The 15,243-nt window shown below is 32.2% G+C and overlaps 1 protein-coding gene across 1 annotated transcript; it reads right to left on the reverse strand.

The window, feature by feature from the left end:
* Positions 1-2,384: 2,384 nt before the first annotated feature.
* LOC121263476 lies at positions 2,385-7,786 on the reverse strand. Its single transcript, XM_041166383.1, has 6 exons — positions 7,289-7,786; positions 6,307-6,360; positions 5,914-5,961; positions 5,029-5,064; positions 3,992-4,033; positions 2,385-2,748 (listed from the first exon to the last, which is right to left on the reverse strand). Exons 1-6 carry the CDS (start codon positions 7,763-7,765, stop codon positions 2,635-2,637), a joined length of 771 nt encoding a protein of 256 aa, XP_041022317.1. The 5' UTR covers positions 7,766-7,786; the 3' UTR covers positions 2,385-2,634.
* Between the last annotated feature and the right edge of the window lie 7,457 nt (positions 7,787-15,243).

Genomic DNA, 15,243 nt, shown 5'->3' on the forward strand with positions numbered 1-15,243 from the left:
TGAGTCTTATTTTTTCAAGAATGACTTTGAACTAAATTTTGGTTGGAGGGAGGAGTGCAAGACTGTTGATGAGCTTATGTGTAATGCATTTCGGAAATATAAGGCCAGATGTCGTGAGCATTACAATAAGTTCGAGAACAAGGACGATGCACCCCAAAATCCTTTTCAGGATGTCCAACCTTCAAATTGGGAGAAATTTTGTGATATGTTTGATGATCCTGCATTTAAGGTAAATAAATAACTTGTTTTACATGTCATCATTTATAATCTTGCTTGCTAATATTTACAATTTCTATGCAGGAGCAAAGTTCTATAAACAAAGCAAATAGATCGAACTTGAAGATTTATTATTATGCAGGCTTAAGAACTTTTCACTGCCTCTCTAAAAAGTTGGTAAGTTTATTTTTTTCTCAAGTTTATTGTTTGTTGTATTCTATTGACTTTATTTTTATAAAATATTTGTCGTGTAGCAAGACTCAGATAACAATTACAATCTGACAAAATTATATGCTACATCACATAGTAATTGTATTGGAGATTGGACTTATCACAATGTCCGTGAAAATTATATAAGTATTATTATCTTTTTCAATTAAATGTATTTATATATTTGTGGCAATACTAATTTTTTTTTATGTGTACGAAAATATGGTTGCCCTGCGGACTGAGTTTGCAATTGATCAAAATTTTACAACAAGTGATCATGTGGAAATTTTTACAATGGTTCTGAGTCCATGTTCAGGCTATCTTAGGGGTTTGGGTCATTGTGTCAAGCCCTCTAGCTCGTCCTCATTGTCCAATAATGCCTCTAACACTTCTAGAGTATTAGAGGAAGCAAGGTCAGAGATCTAGGAATTGAGGACAAACCAGTATGAGTTAGTTAGCTGCCCAACGAGTTGACTTGGAGATGTGAATGAAACAATAAGAAGAGCAACAAGCAGAGTTTAGGAGAGAAATGCAACTCCAAATGTAGAAGTTTATGCAACAATTCAGGCCTCCAAGCAACTAATTTAATTTATAGATCAGATTTTCAACTCTCTTTTGTATTATGAAAACTACTGTTTTATTTAGTTGGTTTGCATTTACAAGACTATTTTTATGTTTGTTGAACATGTACTAATGTATTTTAAGATTTTATTTATGTGTATGATGTTTTCTATTAATGGGTTGAAAAAAATATTAAACTATTCAAACACAAAAAAACAGTTTGAACAGTTAATAAGTGCCAACCATTATTCAAACGGTGTAATCAAGACATTTGAACATAATGCCTAAACTGCATTCAAACAACCATCAGGCAAATCTAACATTACACAACTATTCGAATAATACACTAAATCTTCGAACGAATTTGAATGGAAAAATGTTTGAATGTCAAAATGGAAGTTCGAACTATCAACTACAAACGTTCGAACGTTAATATTTTTAGTTCGAACATTCAACTATATATGTTCGAATATTATATAACATTTGAACTTATATTGTGACGTTTGAACGGAATCTTGTTCGAACCGAATTTAATCAATCGAACAAATGTTGTAGTGCATGATTTGACCAAAATTATGGACTTCTAGAGATGTGTTAATGATCCGATTATGTCACTTTATTTATACACTTATTGGACCTTACAGACATTACCTAAATCTTATATTTGGCAATTATACAATGTATGATTTATGATGTTTTAAATCCATTAGTTTGAAATATTTTCAACACAATGGTTTCCTCCACAATGTATACGGTTTTTCTCTTCCAAAAGTAAGTTTAGTGTTATCAATGAAATCAGGATGTCATTTCTCTTTCTTTTTTTAAAAAAAGAAAAAAGCAATCGCTCAGACTCATGCTTTATCTTGGTTGAGATTCATTACACATATATCATTTTCTCTTTCTAAAAATAATTAACAAACCTGTGCTGTAACAAATTTCGAATTAGTTCCAATTTTACAAATTCCATTCAATAAAGATAACAGAAAGCACATGGACTCCCACGTGAAGATTTATAGTTCGCTTATTTAAAAAACACGAGATTAAATTTGAAAAATAAAAGAAAATTTCTCAATACTAAACAAATTTTAAAAAATAAACGAAACAAAAATCGCCGGCTTAGAGTAGTAATCTCCCCTCCCACTAGACCACCAAGTGGTGGCGAAGTTCGAGTACCTCCATTGTGCTTGGGATTGTTACTACATCCCATTTTGATATTGAAAAGTTGGCTTGGCAATAAGTGATATTAATATATATATATATATATATGTGTGTGTGTGTGTGTGTGTGTGTGTTGCTTTGGCTCATCCCATTTTATTTTGATGGTTAGCCAACTTTTAGAACTATAAGGAAATTAGCCATAATTATATTGTTCTTGAACTACTCCATTAATAAAGTTGTTTATAAAATTCAAGATGCTATTTATTTATAGACAATGAAGGCATAATAATATGATACAATATCTAGCTAGACTAATGCATGCGTACTATGATACAATATGGCATATAGTCAATTTATACACATGCATGCACACATTAATAATGCTACAAATGATCAGTACTGAACATAGAATAACATTTCACAACTTATAATTAACTTCTACTTTAATTTAAAGCAATTGCCAGATCTGTTTTACGTGATAATTAACCATCACATGACACTGCAATTTTCGGTACTGTCAGGAGCCTTTGAGACGTCGCCTACTACTTTTGATGTCATGTTTGCAGCTTGTCTTGCAAAGAATTTGCCGATTCGATCACGTTTCTGAAATTTGAACAATTACAAATATAATAAGTGTGTAATTGATCTATAGAGCATATACACAAAGCTAAAACAACAAATGGAGATTATTGGTTCATCATTCTAATTTATCTTGTATGCATGCCCGAAATTAAAGAAAATGTCCAAAAAGAAACAATTCGATGAAGATTTATAAGCTGGTTTCATGTAGAAGGGACTAAATAGTCATCATAGTGCTTTTAATAATCATCGACTCGACCTACCCCATTAGTAATCGTTCCCATAGAGAACATCTTCTTTATTCGTATTAGTATGAAATGTACATTAATTAGATTTAAGGTAGTCAATTTTTGACACAAATCAGACATGAAATAACACAATTAGGGTGAGAGTATTCTAGTTTGGGTTAATTCATGTCGACCCAAATTGACCAAATCAAGAATCGGGTCGTATCGGAATCTAGTTTCTTTAAATGAAAGGGAGATAGATAGTATTCAGGCTTATGGGTCAATCCATTTTCTTTTGGGGGATAGAAATAGTCGATGTTGTTATCTCTTCTATAGAGAAAATTCTTGGTGATCTGTTCATTAAAGAAGCAAGATACTTGGCTGGAGAGAGTGACCAAGTCCAACAGTAGCAAACTGAGATCAAATGAATCCAATGTTTACATGAGAAAGATGCAGATGCGAAACTTCATGAAAACGAGACCATGCATAAACAACTTGGTTGAAAGCGTAAGAGATATTGCTTATGATGTCGAAGATGTCGTTGAGACATATGCCTTCAAAGATTCATCCATGAGGGGTGCCGTACGTAGGCATAGAGAATTTACTCAAGAGGTTTGCTTGCATCTTAGCCAGGTCAAACGAGTCGCGTGTGGTGTCCAGTTGACCCGATCGAACGCGTATAAATAAATGGATTTATGTGTTGTGTCAGGTTGACCTATAAAATAAACTATCAGGTTTGGGTCAAACGTGTTTGACTTGTTTATTATTTATTTTGATTTTCGGTCGAGCCAAAATTGATAGAACCAACACAACATGACTCTTCTCGCATCCTTAATTAGATAAAGCAAAATTACTTGATATTTATTTCACATATGAACATATGAATTTATTAATTGGTCATGAAAAGTCTTTCAGCCCCAATTATTTTATCTAGGAAATTAAAGTTTTATCAAATTTTTCAAAATCACATATCTAACAATGAATTCTAATATTGTATTTGACTTTGATATCACATGGAAAAAAGTGAATGCGAGAATTACCCGGCGAGGTATGTTTGCAACTTTTCGATTTGCAATTTTTTCCTGCATCAATTAAGAAGTTGCTTTTATAAGTAACAACGTCTCACATATAATTGAGAAATGTTTTCATCCTTTTAACAATGGTAATAGGATTCAAACTGACTTGTATATATGATAAAAAAAAAATGATATATATAGTCATGGAGTGCGTAACTGCCGCACAATCATTTTGAAAAAAAGTAAATAAATATGAGACCCACATGAAAAAAAAACTAACTTTTTTTCGTAGTAAACCCCACTATTTTTCAAAACGATTGCACGGTTCTTGCGCATTCTACAACTGTATGTAGCATTACTCTATATGAAATGTATGGATCATGTGTGTGCAACAAAAGTATTGGACATAAGATAGAGAGGTAGAAGACAATACTAGAAATGCTAATTGTACTTAAGAAAAATATATAAAAAATTAATTTATTCACATGTCAGTTATTGATATGTTGAAAATTATAAAATCTTAAACTCAAAATTTTGATTTTCAAAAGAAATCTAATAAATTGATTCTACATTTTTTATAAATAAAACTGTAAGTATGTGTAACAGTAGTCATTAAATTATATTCATTTCTATCTTCTTGGTTTGGATGGTTTTCCTAGATCAATAAATTGGTCTTGGCAGCCAGAAGTCTAACACGGTATGTTGCTAGCAAGCCTTTGGTCGACTTACAAATTAAACCAAGATAGGGAAAAAAGAAAAAAGGAAAAAGAAATTAAAAATAAGTTGCTCAAGACTAAAAATTGTTATTTTCTTGTTTTGAACGAAGAATTGATAAAATTGCCTAAAAATATGTATCGTTTTACTAGTACGTTAAATATTCTTGTTTTTATCAACAATTAGAAGTCACAAATAGGCTAATAAGTAATTTCATTATCGATATTTCATGTGGCTTATAATAGGGAAACATGTCATCCAAGTGTGAGGGAAACATGTACCTGACACGTGGAAAAAGAAAGAAGGGAATTAATACAATTACATGTTAATTATAATGAGAGTTTTACCAGCTGGTTAGATGCATTTGCGACTTCTTCATTTTCCTACAGCAAAAAATATTTGTTGGTCAGGAAGAAGTCACGCATGCATGGTTGATACACAAATTTAAACACACATGATAAGTACGCATGCATGCATATACATCCATATTACCATTGCTTGTTGATATATCAATTTTCTATGCGTCATTGCTTGTTTTCAAGAAGCTCCAATGAGCCAAATCAAGCTTATAATATGTGTGCAGTTTATTAGGGAAGAAAAATTCTATTTATAATTAGCCTTTGTGGATACATACTTACTAATTAAGTGCTAACATGCTATAATATATAGGATTCAGAAGAGAAATTTTAAAATTTGAATTTTACAAATCAAATCTTATAATTTAAGTGATGTGGTTTGTACACTATACACCGGATTGATAATAGAATAACTCCATTTAGGAAAAATATGAGCCAAGTCGCGCGAGTGTAAGCAAATGAAAGGTGGATATGATTGAATGAGAAAGGGATATGGTCGAATATATTAGGATTAATTAGGAAAGAATTTTAGAGTATTCTCACACTTATCCTACAATATGAGTATGATTTTTAATGTAATCAAGAAGGGACCGATCCAATTGATTGAGAAATTTGAATTCCAAACCAACTGGAGTAATAACGAAATCGGTTCGTTCAAACTCAACTCGTTCCAAATTCAATATTATTTTAACCTAAATAAATAGTTACTATCCATTCCGAGTTAAAATAGAGAGGATTCTATTCCATCTAGGACCATGGCACCCTTACAAAACTTGCATAGGAAAAAACAAAAAAAATTCAATTAAAAAACACGAGATAGATCAAGAAGTAGAAGATATATAATATATATATATATATATATAAAAGAAAGATTACCTTGTAATTAAAGTCATCTAAATCTGCTTCATGAGTTGCAATGTTTTCCTAAATCAAAAAATATACATATGATCACAAAGAAGTCGAGCCTAGCTAGCTAAGAATATATGGCGTTTATCATGTTAACAAGAGTACTGATCATAAGACTCAAATTTACTGGTATAAAATAAGAGCAATGCTAGATACAGTCCCCATTTGAGGACTGCAATATAAGCCTAGGCAATTTTATCTTTAATTTGTTTTAAAATTACAAAATTATCCCTCCTGAAATGATATTTTTTCTTATTTAATAAAGGGTCTGCACATGCAGTCCCCAAGTGGGGACTGCAAATAGAATTTCTCATAAAATAAACAATAACGATACCACATTTAAGTAGAAGACATTAATTATACCTGATGATCCGATAATTCAGAGACATATTGACCTTCATTTTCATTGTTTTTGACCTACACCAAAGATTGCTTTATCAAAAAGTCACGTAGGATTAAGAAACTTGTTTTTTAAAAAAAAAAAAAAAAAAATTGTAAGAGATATATAAAATAAAATTAATCAGATTTGCAAGCATAAAAGATCACCATCATGTGATCGTGGAACACGTACGATTGCCATACATATTATTATATAGATCTAAGAAGAAGTACAAGACACAAATTAGTCGATCGATTAAAGAGAGAATTACTTGGCCATATTCATCTACGTCTTCTTTGATTTTACCATCGTTTTCCTGCATGACAAAGTTGTTGCAGCTATTAGAAGGGGAATTCAACAAAATTATTGTTACATATATACAGGCATGGAACCAGAACTACGTGATTGAGGAGGATCCAACTTCAGCATAAAAATAAAAATATACTAAATATTAATTAATATTAAAAATCAACTTATATCTATTTAGGCCTTGTTTAGATTCAGAAAGTGTTTTAATTCATCTTATTTCAGCATTACAACTTTATTAAATTTCCACATAAAATATAATAAACAGCATTCAACTTTTTCAAATTCTAAAACAATAATAATATTAAAAATTAATATTCTAACAATATTTTTGTAGCTTTCATTTTTCATCTAAAACTATCTCATCCCATCTTTAAATCCAAACCAGCCCTTAGTGTGTGTGTATATATATATATATATGTATAAGATTTCATGGATTGTTCTAGGGTAATATTAATGGAGGACTCCCATTCCAACCCCTAATTAGTTCGAATAAGATGGGTATGAGGGGGATCGAGCCATCATGTGTGTATGAGCGTGCCGAGGACGAATCTAACAAACATGGTTTCATTGAGATCTTTTTGTTCTATACTAACTATAAATCTAACAGACATAATTATTAGTACTACACTAACTATAAAGTCAACAAAGATGTTATACCTGAACTGGGTCTACTGCTGTTTCCGATGAGCGTTTGATGTTCCGGCGGAGTAAAGCGTAGTTGTCCAAGAAGACTGCATGATGGTGTTGAATCCTTTTGTTCCGGTAACATAAGGAGCAGAGGTCATAGCTATTACTAGAAGAATCAAAGCATTTGATGCAAGTGAAATACACTCCATTAAGAAACGTTTCGCAGCCACGACAATACAGTAGCCTCTTGCTTTGATACAGATAGAACAAGATGATAAACTCGTCGAAATCCAGGCTGCCATCACCATTTACGTCTAGATCCTTGAACAAAGAACAAGCAACACTTTCTGGATAATTTTCTTGCATGGAGAAATCCAAGAAATCAGTTAGGCTCATGCTCTTATTGTTTTCCAACTTCATCTTTCTGAAATCATCTTGGGCTTTCTCCTGTTGCTGCTCTGTCAAGTTTACGTAATAAGCTTTAGCAACCTCACGGATCTCCTCCATTTTCCCTTACAATAATTTTGCAATTTTATTGCGTGGACAACCCTCATATTTATGCATGGATCTGCTACAATGCCGAAGGCCAGTGGTTATGACTGAACGTTGCATTTGTTCACATGCTGTTCAAATGCACCCTGAGCACATGCTTAGGTCACATGCTTAGGTCACCACTATGAGCATATTAGCATTTTCTTTATTTTTTAAATATTAAAAAATAATAATAATACTGATACCCAAGAATTGTTAATAGCGAAATAAAATTTATAGTCATAAAGTAACTAAGTACCATGTAATTCCTTTAAAAAAAGTGAGCAACATTTTATTGCCACATAAAAAAAAAAAATTTAATTTTTTACAATTATATATAATAATTACGTAACTCGACTGTATATAACATTACTTTTATATATAAGAGTTGTGATCACAATTCTTTTTACTGTGTTTTGTAATTTTTTATAATTAAAAAAACACAAAATACAGCCGAAAGCGCTGTCACAACTCTCGATAAATCCTAAATTCCTGTAACATGACTCTAGAAAAAGAAATATTAGCATGTGACCAAATAGTACATTTGTTTTTGTTTTTTTTAATATTTAAAAATACTTCGATCAGTACCCCCAGCCCTTCTCGCATGATAGCTGGACCCCTGTGCAAAGGTTAGCGCTGGCATGCGTGGTTTTACTTTTACTGCCATTTGCACAAAAAAGTAGTGGGTGGCCATGGGAGCTCATAATTGGTATTAAAAACAAAAAGTGTCCAAGAATTTATAGACAATATTTTTTATAATACTCTACACAGTATATATTTTAATTGAAAGATATAAAATACCTTATAAATTATCATTTTATAATATTATTATATAATATATATATCATTACTCAACTAACTTTTTTCTTTGGAGATAAGGCCTGCCTGAGGAGTGGGGACGATAACACATATTGAAGGTACCTGATGATGTATACCCCCCCGTCCTCCAGTCTTCTTTGACCATAACACATATTAGCATTTTCTTTATTTTTAAATATTAAAAAAAAATGATCCTATGTTGTTGAGAATTGTTAATACATAAATAAAATTTTGAAGTGCGTAAGTACCGTACAATTTCTTTAAAAAGTGAGTAAACAAAATATTCACATGAAAAAAAATTAATTTCTTAATAATGAATCTTATTTTTTTTTCAAAACAATTACACAACGCTTGCTCACTCGACGACTATATATAATATTACTTTATGATTTACAATACTTTTTACTGTATTTTGTAATTTTTTATAATTAAAAAAACACAAAATACAGCGAAAGGCACCATCCCAACTCTGGATAACAATTCTCAATTCCTGTATCATGACCCTAGAAAAAGAAATATTAGCATGTGACCAAGTCACCAAACAGTACATTTGTTTTTGGTTTTTTTAATATTTAAAAATACTTCGATCACCCCATCTCGAATAATAGCTGGATTATGCAAAGGTTAGCGCTGGCATGGTTTTACTTTTGAAAAATTCTACGTGTCATGGGTTGACGTGGCAGTATTTTGAAGAGAAAATCAAAAGTTAAAAAGTAAGAATAGGATGGAGACTGGGGCTCATAATTGGTATTAAAAAAAAAAAAAAGAAAAAAAAGGGGTGTCAGAAATTAGAATAATTCATCCGAACATAGATTGTCGATGATTTGAACTTTTTCCTTGGAGACAAAGCCTGCCTTAGGAGTGGGGACGGTAACACAGATTGAAGGTACCTGATGATCGATACCCCCATCCTCCAGTATTTTTTTTTTTTTTTTTTGGTTAAAATCCCCATTGTCCAGTCTTAAAGTTTATAAGCATTTTTTAAACCTTTCATTGCACATTCAAATTCTTATAAAAAAAAGTAAATAATAATAGACATCAACATACGCACACAATAGACTGCATCCTACATATTACATTCTTTAAGGATACGTTTGGATGTTGAAATGAATTGAGTTGAATTAATAAAATATTAGAATATTATTTTTTAATATTATTATTATTTTAGAATTTGAAAAAATTAAATTATTTATTATATTTTATATTAAAATTTAAAAAAGTTGTAATGATAATTTGAGATGAATTGAGAGGAGTTTAGCATTCAAACGAAACATCAATTTTACAAGGAACAAATTTAGGGGTTTTTACGTCACAACGTCACATGAATAATCCAGATCCATGAGTGCAACCATCTTACAATTTCTTCAGTCGCTGATCTTAGGGAATTTCAATCCCATTTAAACGAATTTTGATCACTTTGACAGGAAAAACAAACAAAGTCAGTGCCGGTTAAAGTTTAAATGTATATAGTAGAAAATCACATTGGATGCAGATATATATATATATATATATATAAATATATTTCTAGTCTAGCCATTTTTGGCCAATTAAAAATGAAAAAAAAGAAGACTGCTTCACCAAATAAATTAGGCACATTGGATTCATCATTAATGCATTATAAATATCGTCTGATATTGTTCGTGTATCATTTGCTAAGCGACGATCTTGAATAAAAGGCACATTAGAGTGCAATAATAAATGGTTTGGTTACAAAAAATAAAAATAAAAATCATTTCATTTCATCTTATCTAATCTCATCTAATCATTACAATTTTTTCTAAATTTTCACACAAAATATAATAAATAATTCAACTTTTTCAAATCCTAAAATATTAATAATATTAAAAATTAATATTCTAATAATATTCAACTCATTTCATCTCAATTCACTATTCAAACCTTCTTATAATATAGAGAAATGCTTAGTGTCCCCATTTTGGATCCCAATTTTCTTACTTAGTGATTAAGTGTTTTTTTATGTTGTGAATTCTTTTTAAATGCTTAAAAACATCAATATATATATATATATATGTATAAATAAATACATTTAACCTTATCCGGACCCATCCTCATGCTACACGACTGAAAAACAAGCACCCATCCTAATTATAAGCCAATATATAGTACCCATCTGATCAATAATAGTACCCGTCTCAATAATAGCACACAGTAGCAAGCAACTCGTCGGAGACCACTCATTACATTTTCTTTCCTTTTCTTTTTTAACTTCTATCTTTTCTCCCTTTCACATGTTCAAAATGCACAAGCACGAGTGCACGAAGACAACAAGGTAACTTCTTTCTTTGTGAGGTGGCATACATCTGTTGTTTTCATATCTGTCATTTAATTAATACTAAAAACAAACCCTATATACCCTTTTATTTGCTTCTGTGAATAAAGTTCGTCTTGGCAGCCAATGATCAATAACTTTGGGCATTTCGTAGGATTTCAAAATCACATATTCCCTACAATTGTCTAAAATCCCAAGTATCTTCATTAAGTATATATGCAAAATACCACCTCTGAATTTCTTGTTGGCACTACCAAAACAGACAAAATGATCTTATCCTCTTGATTGTTGACATTTCTTGTTGGACCTTATGCAAAGGCTAGCGCTGGCATGGTTTTACTTTTAAAAAATTCTACATGACACGGGTCGACGTGACAGTATTTTGAAGAGAAAACCAAAAGTTAAAAAGTAGAAAGGTGTTGGGTGGGGACTGTAGAGCTCATAATTGGTATCAAGAAAAAAAAAAAGTGTCGAAATAATTCATCGATCGAAACATATTCTCGATGATTTGAACTTTTTTCTTGAAGATAAGGTCTGCCTTAGGAGTGGGGACGGTACTGATTATGTCGACGGGTCGACGTGGCAGTATTATAATGTTTTAATGGTACTGCTTTTGTCCAGATTCATTAGTAGTAGAGCTGGGGCTAGTTTGAATATAACATATCAAGTTGGCACCATAAAACAACAATTGAGATTGACCTGTTCTGTAACTATTGGGTCCCTTTCACTTTTGAGTATCCGATCCGTTGGGTTTGCACATAGGGTTTACACACTATATATGTATATTTTTCCATATCAATTTGGTCATGTTTTTGTTCGAGTGCATCTGGTTTTGCAAGACATGATACAGTTTTCACACCCTATTTATTAAAGTCATGGATATATATATATATATATATATATATATATATATATATATGCAAGGGATACACATATTTTCAATATTTTTCCTATATATACATTTCATCATTCCACCAATTTGCATTTTACCCATTAATATATCAACACTACAACACAATTACTTTTTAATAACGGTTGAGAAATTGTGACAGTCCACAAACTGTCACTAAAAAGTCTTTTTGGGACGGTTTCTGGAAACCATCACTAAGGATAGATGAGATTTTTTTTATGTTCCAACGTATGGAAAATTTACATTCAAACGTCACATATACGTTCGAACATTGTGGCTACTTACGTACGAACGTGAAATGTTTTGGCGTCAACGTTCGAATGAACGTTCGAACGTAAAATGTTTTGCGACAACATGCGTAATAACGTTCGAATGTTGGCGCCAATTTTAATTAAATATGACTCTAATTTAAAAATTATGTGGTTTTTATAGTGCATAATTTGTGAACAAGTTTATATAATTGACTTGTATATATTTATATATACACAATTTGTAATATATAAATATATATTTATGTTTATATGTATTTGAAGTGCAGTGATTTAGAATTAAAGACCATAGAAAAACCATATGTTTAAGATTGAGAATTGAATAGTGAAAAACCATAGAAATATTAAATAATATTTTTCTTTACAAATAATAAAAGTAAAATACAAAATATGATCGAATTTCTTAAACAACACTCAGATGATAGCGTTGTTCATGAAATTTGAACTTCGTACCTCCTCAGTCAAGGTATCAACCTTGTCGTTGAGGATACCTACACGATGGGCGATCTCAGAGACAAACGCCTCTATAGCCACGAGCGATCGATCGATCGATCTTACGATCGATATGCGCAGTCAGTTGTGAGATCACCACATCAATCCAAGCAGGCCGCACATCTCCCTCAAATGTACTCGGCGGCTGCTGACTATTATTCTCCACATGACCTGGCTCAGGCTGCGTCGGAGGAACTAGATCCTCTACAGGGGTAGCTGATGTCCCCTCGCCTGTCCAATGCTACGTCGATGCGTGGTCATGTCGAGGGGGCTCATCTGATCTTTGACCCGCTCCTCTGGTTGAGTTGGCACTCCCCGTGCAAGTAATAGTTGGCTAATCAGGACACCGTATGAGAGATTATCCGTGGAGATAATGCTCGCCTCGTAACGGATCCTCTCAAATATGTGTAGTGGCAAATTTATGAGATCTCCACGTGCCACTCGTATAAAAAACTGTGCCCGAAGCCAACTAAATGTGGTTTTATGTGCCACAGGATCCACGTCTGTTGCAACAATAAGGTGCAACATGCGGAAGAAAGGTAGCAGATGGTTCTGGTTGAATGCGTTCTTCCTCTCGATCTGCATGCGGTCCCTCCCGATGAGGATGTAGAAATCCTCATCTCAGTTATCATCCCGAGCCTTGAGACCAGTATTCTCGGCCTCTGACCGGTCTGCATCTCTAGTTGATGCTGGCTCAAATGGGCGGCCAGTAGATGATATAGAAGTGCCTACATCCTCACAAGGTGTAGCGTGTGCAGATGTCTCAACTCCTCGACGAATCCCAAGGTGCTTGACGATGACATCTGTTGAAATCTAAATGGAAACAATGGAAACATAGCGTACAGTCACAGTGTGAGAGAATGTGTCTTGAGGCATGTCACATATCCTCATATAGAACTCCTGAATCATTGAAATATATACCTTCTCCCTCAATGTGTAGATATTTCTCCAGCCTCTACTGACGAAAACATATCTCAGATTCGTCTGCTCCCATATGAGTTCGTCGAATTCATTAATCAGGACCTCTCGCTCTACCATAACAGTACAAGCCCCTATACGAGTTGTGTCCTGAGTGGCTCATTCCCTCTCTTGTTTCCTAGTATGCAGAGGATGAGTCATATCCTGAAAATAGAAAAGGAAAGAAAATTATTTACAATGATGCATTTTTTGTGTTAATTTTAAGTCGCTCTGCATTAACGTTCGAACATAATAAACTTAACGTTCGAACGTTAAGATAAAACATTCGGACGTGTATACTTTACGTTCGCATGTAAAACACATACGTGCGAATATATAACATACACCTTCAAACGTAAGTAGTAAATAAATTTAAATGACGTACGTTCAGATGTTTATCTTGTACGTTCGCACGTAAAACAGTTCGAACATAATAAACTTAACGTTCGAACGTTAAGATAAAACATTCAGACGTGTATACTTTACGTTCGCATGTAAAACACATACGTGCGAATATATAACATACACCTTCAAACGTAAGTAGTAAATAAATTTAAATGACGTACGTTCAGATGTTTATCTTGTACGTTCGCACGTATGTGTTTTACGTGTGAACGTAAAATATACACGTCCGAACGTTGAAGCATAAATAAATTTAAAAAGTAGTACGCTCGGACGTTATAATTAAATGTTTGGAAGTAAATTTTATGAAAAATAACGTCTGAATGTAAAACAATACGTTCGAACCTAGAAGCTTGAACGGCTATGTAATTGAAACGCCGTATGTTCGAATGTCTTGATAAAACGTTCGAACGTTACAACTCAGAATGGCTGAGTCGACTCAGCCATTATTGAAATCTCAAAAATCAATATGCAAGATTCTAAATGCCAAAATGCCACTGTAGAAATAAAGTATAAAGTTCAAGAAACTTTTCTACGGTGACTATTTGGCCAATGGCAAGCTGTGGTGGCCGGAAAATAGAGTTGAAAATCTGGCCACCACTTGACCTGTTTTAAACAAAATCGAATCCAAATCTTAAATAAAATACATGTTATTTGATTAAAAGATGAATGCCTACCTTTTAGTGACGGTTGTGGCGGAATTTGACGACGGCCACGACGGAAGAGTGGCGGCGTGCAAACGGGAACGGACTTAGATAACAGTGAAAATGACGTTTCGCCGTTCTATTTTCGCCTTATATACACGAGACGTTCGAACATAATTCTTATTACGTTCGAATATTTTTCGATTTATTTTTCAAAATAATGACTATAATATATTATATGATTAATATATGTTATATATTATAATGTATACTAAGTCTATAACATATAGCATAATATATATAATATTATATTATATTATATATAGTATATTATAGTATATATAGATATATAATATATTACATATAATACATATACTATATAATACATTATTATATATAGAGTAAATTATATGACTAATATTATATTATATATTATACTATAATATATAATATATAATATATAATACATATATGATCCATTATAAACTAATGAAAAGAATATTAGAACTATAAGCTCTTATTACTAACCCAAAACGATATACTTTATTATTACAATCTAGTACACAAAATTCTAGTGTACAAATTCCTAAATAGATTAATTGGAACCAAATTACTCTCCCTAATGAATGACAATTAGTGGATTTGTGAGTGCTAGTTATATTTCTAAAGTT

This window comes from Juglans microcarpa x Juglans regia, chromosome 4S (assembly GCF_004785595.1).
Source record: "Juglans microcarpa x Juglans regia isolate MS1-56 chromosome 4S, Jm3101_v1.0, whole genome shotgun sequence".
Lineage (NCBI taxonomy): Eukaryota > Viridiplantae > Streptophyta > Magnoliopsida > Fagales > Juglandaceae > Juglans > Juglans microcarpa x Juglans regia.